Here is an 8,686-nt window from a genome sequence, read left to right as displayed (position 1 = left end):
CAGATCACAAAAAAGCCTTTGAAGCTATGATACAGATTTTGGACTTTATCCTAAGGATAACGGGGACTTCTGAAGGCTTGTAGACAGGAGAGTCAATATGAGGTTTGCATTTCAGAAGGATTGCTCTGCCTGTGGACAGTGGAGTCTAGAGAAACAGTTCTGGCGGGAGGAAGGGTGGTGAGGAGGCTCTTGCGGTAGTCCACTTGGTGGGTGATGGTGGCTTGGACCATGTAGTGGTCGTAAGAGTTGGAGAGTTAAGAGGTTTGAGAGGTGGAATTGACAGGATTTGGGATTGAAGGCATGTGGGAGTTGAGGAAGAGGGAGCAGACGATGTTGACTCCCAGGTTCTGGCTTGGGCAAAGGCTGAGTGGGGGGCACTCACTGTCAAAAGGAACATCAAAACTGTTAGCACAGAGTGCCAGGCGCAGAGAAAGTACTTCGTGAAGATTAGCTACAATGATTATCCTAAATTAAATTTTAGACATGTAATGCTTGACAAATATCTAGTAGGAAATAGAGGTCAAGTGAGAGGATCATGAGAAGATTCAATATGGTAACATGCCTAGGCATTTGGCATAGTGCCCTGAACACAGTAGGCCCAGGAAACGTGAGTCCTCTCTCATGAATTCTTCAGAGCAGAAAACACAACATGCCATTTGCAACTGCCACCCTTCAAGGAAGACCTTCAACCAAGGTCAGCATCTGAAGGAACAAGGTTAGATGGCACTCAGAAGAGCTTTCTGATCATCTTTCAGTCAACATGTACAGCTTGACTCCCAAGACCTGCAGCAAACCCTCACCTCTCAAAACAACTTCTTGGTTCATAAACCCATCTGAACGCCATAACTATTCCCTGAGGTAGTCTGGGCAGGCATTATCATTCATGGGTAACCTCAAATTTAAGACACAGTGACTCGCCCAAGATCATACAATTGGTAACGGTCCATCAGGGTCTGGAACTGAGGTCTTCCTGACTCTAAACCCTGGGATCCTTTTCCTTGCACTGCCATTCAGACTAATTTATTGAGCACTTACTATGTGCCAGGCACAGCACTATACCCTTTGCAGGCACTAATCGCTGATCCTTGAATCGTAATTATCATTCTCATGTTACAGAGGATTAGAAATTGCAGATCAGGGCGTCTGGCTGGCTTAGTCCTAAGACCATGGGACTTGATCTCGGGGGTTGAGTTCAAGCTCCACGCTGGGTACAGCAATTACTAGAAAAATAAGTAAATTCTTCTGAAAAATTGCGGATGGGGTGGATGTTAAATGACTTGCCAAAGAGCCCTCAGACAGGAGGGGCAGAGCTACGATTAGCTTGTAGCTCTCCAACTGTTCGGTACCAGGGATTTTTCCAACCCCCTTGCAAAGCACTAACTGGTGACAGCGCTGGTTCATAAACTTTTGCTCAATCCAGGTAAACTCAGTTGCTGAGGGGGGCAGGGGGCGTCGGAACAGGCGGGCTGCGCTTGCGCACTAGCCACTGGGGCGGGGAGGTCAACGCGAGGGCGAGAGCACTGCGGAGCCAAAGAAGGCGTGTCCGCTTCCCAAACACCCAAGGTCCCCACGGTGCACATCTGCCCCAGGGTTGGCCGGCCCAAAGTGAGTGACAGCTTCTCTTAACCAGTCACCGCAGAACTCGGCCTGTTACCAGGGTGAAGTGGCGCCCGCCTCCCGACCAGACGTGGATTTGCAGGTGGGTGGGACCGGAAGTGACGCTTCTGGGGAGGGCTATGCTCTGGGAGTGTTGATATTTTCCAGTCAGTCCGGCTGACTGCGGCTAAGTTGGAAGTCTGGCAGGGAGGCGCTTTTGAAATTGTGCGCGGGGCCGGCTACGCTGTCCTGTACTAGTACCCCGGCCGCGAGTCAGAACCTTGGGGAGAGAAGAACGCGACGGGGCGGACGAGAATAAAGGAAAGGAACGAGAGTGCCGACTTTGACTGAAATCTGAGACAGAGAGCACGGGAGGGCGATCGCTCGCATCTGATTGGTCCGTGGGCGTCATCGAGGACCCACGCAGCTGCTTCGATTGGTTGGTGCCCGCGATTGTTGTGGCGGCGGCGAAGATTTTGCCCACGTACTTCCGAACTAGAGGCGGGGGCCGTGCCCTGGCGCGCTTGCGCAGCGCCCAGGAGCCCCACCCGGTAGTTCAAGAACCTGCGAGGGGGCGGGGCGAAGAGGTGCTTGTTTTGGTTCTGTTTCTTTTGAAGCAGCAGGCCGGAACGAGCGAGTGTGGCAATAAACTTGTTGGACTTGGAGAGAAGAGACTACGACAAACCCGCTGCGGTGCTTTCATCTAGGACTTAACATCCGGGTTCTCCTGCCGCGTGATCTGCGCGCCACCGACCATTCTCGAACCCGTGCTACAATCTCTTTATCCGGGTCCCGCCGATCCCGTCGTGCTTCGCGCACCACAGTAGCCCCCTCATCCGGGTTCTCTCCCAGCGTGCCCCGCGCCGGGTTTGCTGGGGGGTACTTGGCGGTGCCGCCATGACTATTCTCCCCAAAAAGAAGCCGCCGCCTCCCGACGCCGACCCCGCCAACGAACCGCCGCCGCCTGGGCCGCTGCCCCCGGCGCCGCGCCGCGGCGGGGGTGTGGGCGTGGGCGGCGGCGGCACGGGTGTGGGGGGTGGCGACCGCGACCGTGACTCGGGCGTCGTGGGGGCCCGTCCTCGGGCCTCGCCACCGCCTCAGGGCCCGCTACCGGGGCCTCCGGGAGCGCTTCACCGCTGGGCGCTGGCCGTGCCGCCTGGCGCCGTGGCGGGTCCGCGGCCACAGCAGGCCTCTCCTCCTCCTTGCGGGGGCCCTGTTGGTCCCGGCGGCGGCCCCGGCGATGCGCTGGGTGCAGCCGCGGCGGGTGTGGGTGCGGCGGGCGTGGTGGTGGGCGTGGGCGGAGCCGTAGGCGTTGGCAGTTGCTGCTCTGGGCCGGGCCATAGCAAGCGGCGGCGTCAAGCCCCCGGGGTCGGAGCGGTTGGAGGGGGCAGTCCAGAGCGTGAGGAGGTCGGCGCGGGTTATAACAGTGAAGACGAGTATGAGGCGGCTGCAGCTCGCATCGAGGCTATGGACCCCGCAACCGTTGAGCAGGTATGGGCTGGGGTAACAGGTGAGTGGGTATGGCGGGTGGGATCCCCAGCCTGGGTAGGGATTCCAGGAAGGCTGTTTGAGACCGTCCCGAGGGACCTACGTCTTCTCCCGGATTCTGGCATTCTCTGGTGGTGGGGGCCCGATGCACCTCCCCCCCCCCCCACCAAGGACTTGGGGGTTAGAGTCCCCTAATAAGATGGCGGACTTAAGGATTGAGTCTGTGGTCTCTTCTGGGACCGACCTAAAGCCGTCATTCCGGGCCCTGAGACCTCATCATGTAGGACCATTAGGTGGGATTGCCTCCTGAGAGGGGAGTCTTAGGGACCTTGGTTTGTGTTCTGTGCCTTGAGATTTTCTTTCCTCTGGGATAAGGGTCTAAGACTCCTCCTCCAGGGAGCACAGGTAAGGCGGAGACCTCAGGGGAATTTTGAGTGTTCACGAGTTACCTAAATCCTTTTCAGGGGTCTGATAAACCATCTGTACAGGACAACCACCCCGCCCCCCCACCTGGTTCCTTCTCAGGGGGACACAGCCCAGGACCACCCAGCAGTGGAGTCTGAGACTTTCTTAAGGGTCTTAAGCCTGCCTTCAAGGGCCCGAGACTCTCTCTTCTAGAATCAAGGGCCTAATACATAATGTGTATATATATTTATATATATATCCTATTTAGAAAAGGGGATCTTCTGAATTTTTCTCCAGGGAGATAAGATTTCTTTCAGGAAGAAAAGATTCTCATCCCTTTGAGGACGAGAGCCAAAACTAACACTCAGGGACCAGAAACTACTAAGGTACATGAGATTCATCCCTTTTCTAAGTGACAAGGGTCTGTGCTTCCTTTCAGTGGTCAGAGACCTCGTCGGGGCCAAAGAGTCTGAATTTGAATTTCTCTGTAGGAGCTTAAGCTTCTTTTAAGTGATAGGCCTTTAGCTCTTCTCTCCCCCAACCTCCCCAGCCTGAACCTTTCTTCAAGAAAATAAGCCTCACAGTTTGGGGCACTTGAGCCCAAGGTCCCCTGTTTGTGGACAGGGGCTTACAGAGACAGGATCTGAAGACTCTTCTTCGGGAAAAGGGATAGCCCCCACATAGAGGTCCCAGGCAAGATGAGGTCTTTAGAGGTCCTTTCTCATCAGAGATTGGTATCTGAGTGTTCGCCTTGGTGGGATCTCAGACACCTCCCAATACACACAAACACAGGAATATGAGAAGGACTGAAACACACCTTGGGTACATAACAGGCCCTTCTCTCTTTCCAACAGGGATCTGAGCACCCTCTACCTCAAGATCCTGAGCTTCTGCCTTTTTTTTTTTTTAAAGATTTTATTTATTTATTTGAGAGAGAGAACATGAGCTGGGGTTGGGGGGGGTGGTGGCAGAGGAGCAGAGGGTGAGAGAAATAGACTCTGCTGAGCAGGGAGCCTGATGTGGGCCTCCTCAGGATTCCAGGCAAACAACCTGAGCCTAAGGCAGATGCTTAACTGAGCCACCTAGGTGCCTTGGGCTTGAGCTTCTTGTCAGGGATGTAAGATCCCTGCTTCGGGAACTGTAGTCTGCTACCACTTTTCAGGGAACATGGGCAGGATGGAGTCCCAGAGATGGAGCCTGTGCCCTCCCCATGGATCTAAGTCTGCCTTCAGGGCCTGAGACCCATTGCGCAGGACACTTGAGCTTGCCCTCAAGGATGAGACCCATACATACCTCAGTGACTGGTGTGTCTTTTAGAAATGAGGTTTGGGCTTCCTTCTCAAGGAATTTAAGGTACTCCTCAGGAACAGAAAGATTTCATCCACCTTGGGCCCCAAGTCCCTAGGGAATAGGGTCTTGGGTCGCCCCTTAAGAGTTTAAACTTTCTCTTTGGTGTGTGAGACAATTCAACCCACCTTAGAATCTGAGACCTGAGTCTGCCCTGAGAGTTCTAATTGTCACCTCACTTCAGGTAGCATATATATATACACCCCAGTCATAGGGATCTTTTAGGGACATAAGATACTTTTCCTTGGGGACTTGAGCCTCAGACCACTTGTGAACTAAATCCTGAGAACTACCCACTACCCTTGGGACATGGGTAGGATAGGATTCTGAGGAAGATTCTGAGCCTCTTAAGCTTCTCAGGGACAAGAGATCATCTTAGGGAGGGGCTTGAGGTCCCCCTTGGGTATGAGACTCTCTACCACCCTGCAACCAGGCAATCCTTTCTCACCAGCGAGATAGACATGAGGTCTTCTCCAGTGTGTCCTGAGGCCTCCCCCATTGAACAGAAAGACCTAGGTGCTCTTCATAATCATAAGAACTCCTTACCTGAGCTCCCTGAAGCCAGGACGAGGGTCTCCCTACTTTCTATTAGAAGGTTGCCAGGTACTGGGGATGTGCTAGCTGAGGCCTCCTCAGAAGAACTAGGAGATATTCTTGAGTCTCTCCCTGACCCAGCTCTGTTTGCTTCTCATTTCCAGGATCACGGAAATGTTTTGAGCTTCCTGAATTGCTTTCATCAAGCTTTGTTCTCACCAGAGACATCCCCACTCCAGGGAAATTCTGTACCCATATTTTTCTTCCCCTTGGTTCAGATAAATCTTTCTGTACTTCGCAGGGGCCAGGGCCTTGTCTTGAGCACCCTGTCGTTTCTCCCTTTCTACCCTTGAGTACTACAGGTAAAATCAGTTTTCTGGGCCCACGGGGTCAGGGCCAGGAATTGTTTCTCTTCCTGGTTGTGGGGAGTCTGCCTTTTCTCCACAGAAATGGGAGTGCTATGTCCCTGGTCCCAAGGACATAGGGGAAGAAAGCTGTGTGCTGCCATGGTGACTAGAAAGATCTCTCCTTATACCCCTTTCACATAACGTAGGCTCCCTCCTTCATACTTGTTTCCATAAGAACATAGAAGTGAAGGTCTGTGGCTGCATGATGTCTTCCCAATGACAGAGGAAAGGCTTTACCTGTCCTCACACTTCTTGGGACAAAAGGAGAATAGATGCTTCTCTCTGTCTCACCTCCTCCAACTTGGGACTTTTGGGGGGTTGAGAGGAGGGAATATTCTTCCTGCTGCTCCAGTCTTGGTCCTGAACTGTCGCCCGGGGCATTTGTAGCCTTGCAGGCCCATTAGATCTCCTGGGAAAGAACGGAGTTGTTGAGAGGAAGTGCAGATGGTGTATCCGTGTTCTGACTACTCAGACTTCCTATTCGGTCAGATGCTGTGACTACTGTAGGACTTTAGGAGCCCTTTTGGCACCCTGAGGTCCTGGTGCTGGGGAGGTGGTAGTATCAAGGGTTTTCTTTTCCAGGCATGGCTGCCTTACTGAATCAACCCCGTGAAAAGAGTGGCTTGTACGTCTCCTGAGCTTGAGGACCTCACAGAGCGTTTTCAGTGGGGGACGTGCATGCTCCAGTGTGGGAGAAGCTGGACCTGGCATTGTAGCCAGGGTACCTAGGTTCCCAGGGTTCCCTCTCTGGCTCTGTTGGAGCTTTGCTGGATGAACCAGAATAGCGAGGGCTATGTTCTCTGGGTCTCCGTTTCCTCATTGGTCTGGTAAAGAGCTGGTGAAGTGTTGTCTAGCTTTGGGATTTTAGGGAACTCAGGCCAAAGCCCTCTGGACCTGGAGGTGACAGCATAGTGGGTGTCTTCTGAGGAAAATCTGGATTCCTCTCTCTCTCTTTCTCTTCCTTGCCCCTTCCTTCCCTCTCTGCCATCCAAGCTTGGTGGGCAGGACAGGTGTCTGTTGAGTGTGAGGCTCAGGGTTGGCAGACAATGATTTTTTTTTTAAAGATTTTATTTATTTATTTGACAGAGAGAGATCACAATTAGGCAGAGAGGCAGACAGAGAGAGTGAGAGGGAAGCAGGCTCCCCTGCTGAGCAGAGAGCCCCATGCGGGACTCGATCCCAGGACCCTGAGATCATGACCCCAGCCGAAGGCAGCAGCTCGAGCCACCCAGGCGCCCCCAGACAATGATTTTTATGTCCAGCTGTGTTTTGGTGAAAAAGCTTGGGGGTTGCCTGTCAGGGGGCCTACTGGATGGTGTGGAGGTAGTATGGAAGAATTTGGGGCTTTGGAGCTGGGCAGGCCTGAGTTCAAACCCCAGGATCTCCTGCTTGGATCCAGCTTCTTTTTCTCCACAAGGCCACCCATGCCCAGGGTTATTGAGCGTATGAATACCAGACCTAGCCTACCTCAGAGTTTGGCTCATTCTTTTCTTGCATTTGCCCCAGGATCTTCTGGTTCTTTCTGGAATCCTTTTAACAGCCAAGCTTTGGCATCTAGGAACCTGCTGATTCCTTTGGCGGGGAGACAGTCTTATAGTAGGAAGTAGTACCCGGCTATCAGGGTTTGAGTCCTATATCTTCAGGCACTTCCCCTATCTGGGCCTCAATTTCTCCAGCCTTAAAATGGGTAATAGGAGGGAGCTTGGACTCCTTTCTCAGAAGCTAGTTGTCATCTCTTCTTAATTCCCTGCTCCACATTCCTCTTACCCATTTTGAAAGTGGTGAGACCCTTTGGCTTGTTGGGGGTATGCTGCAAAGTTTCAAGCAGTGTTTGGCTTTTTTCTCCTGTGCTAGTGCTATAGGCCCTTGGATTTGTTTAATTTTAACGGCTTTCTTGAGGTATCATTCACACACCATGGAAGTCACCAATTTAAAGTGTACAGTTCAGTAGCTTTTAGTGTATTCACAGAGTTGTGCACCTACCGCCATGATCAATTTTAGAACATTTTTTATCACTTGCCAAGCAACCCTGCGCTATCACTATCCTCTAGTCCCGCCATCCCTCCCAGCCCCCAGCAACTACTAATCTACTTTTCGTCTTGATTGATTTGTCTATTCTGAGAGGTTCATATAAAATGGAATCTTACAGTCTGCAGTTCTTTGTATCTGGCTTCACTTGGCATATTCTTTAATAGCCTCCCATGTTGTAACATGCGTCAGTACGTCGTTCTTGTTGTTGCAGAATAATAGAATCTTCGTTTTTTAACCCACCTCTTCTCCCTGCCCCCCCCCCCCCCCAGTGGCCCGGCAGTAGGTTCGGAGGCCTTGCTCTTTTCCCATTCCTTCGCCCTGGAGAGCTTGTGTTGCTCCTTAGTAGTGCGCCTGTTTTTCATTGGATGGGTTGCCTGTGTTTTGCCCATGGAGCTGAGCCAGTGTTCCTGGGAGTTTTGAGGGGAGAGAGGGGTGGTCTTGGCACCAAGCTTGCTGGGACAGAGCTGTGAAGGCCAGAATATTAAACACCTCTTGGCCCTGGGCTCTGAGAAGACATCTGCCCGAGAGTTGCTACTCCTGCTGCCATCTTCCCCTGCCCCCTCCCCTTTCAGTGGCAGCTCATTCATTGATAGGCAGGGTCAGTAGCTTCCCAGACTCAGAGGGGAAATTCCAGGCCCCTGCTGCCTTCATTCTCATCCTCTCCCTGGAAGGATGATACAGAGGTGGATTCTGTGGGACTGGAACCATGCCATATTGCCTCATGGCTCCCACCAGGCTTCAAGGGGGGTTTGTGTTTCTTTCCTGTGGCTGCTGTGACAAATTACCACAAACTGAGTGGTCTAGAACAACAGAAATTTATTCTCTCTCAGTGCTGGAAGCCAGAAGTCCAAAATCAGTTTCAGTAGGCCAAAGTCAAG

General features: G+C 52.4%; 1 protein-coding gene across 4 annotated transcripts in view; it reads left to right on the top strand.

Annotated features, from left to right (window-relative positions):
* Positions 1–1,751: 1,751 nt before the first annotated feature.
* The window catches only part of OTUD5 (OTU deubiquitinase 5), a 29,213-nt gene continuing 22,278 nt past the window's right edge, over positions 1,752–8,686 (top strand). For 2 of the 4 annotated variants that reach the window (XM_045995040.1, XM_045995038.1), the window contains exon 1: positions 1,753–3,087. In XM_045995040.1, coding sequence (XP_045850996.1) covers positions 2,494–3,087 — 594 coding nt within the window. In that variant the 5' untranslated portion in view covers positions 1,753–2,493. Of the gene's footprint in view, positions 3,088–8,686 lie in introns of all 4 variants that reach the window. The other 2 variants (XM_045995041.1, XM_045995039.1) reach the window with 2 other exon arrangements.

Source organism: Meles meles, chromosome X (assembly GCF_922984935.1).
Source record: "Meles meles chromosome X, mMelMel3.1 paternal haplotype, whole genome shotgun sequence".
NCBI lineage: Eukaryota > Metazoa > Chordata > Mammalia > Carnivora > Mustelidae > Meles > Meles meles.
Note: the sequence above shows the minus strand (reverse complement) of the source record. Positions and strands in the feature narration are given on the sequence as shown.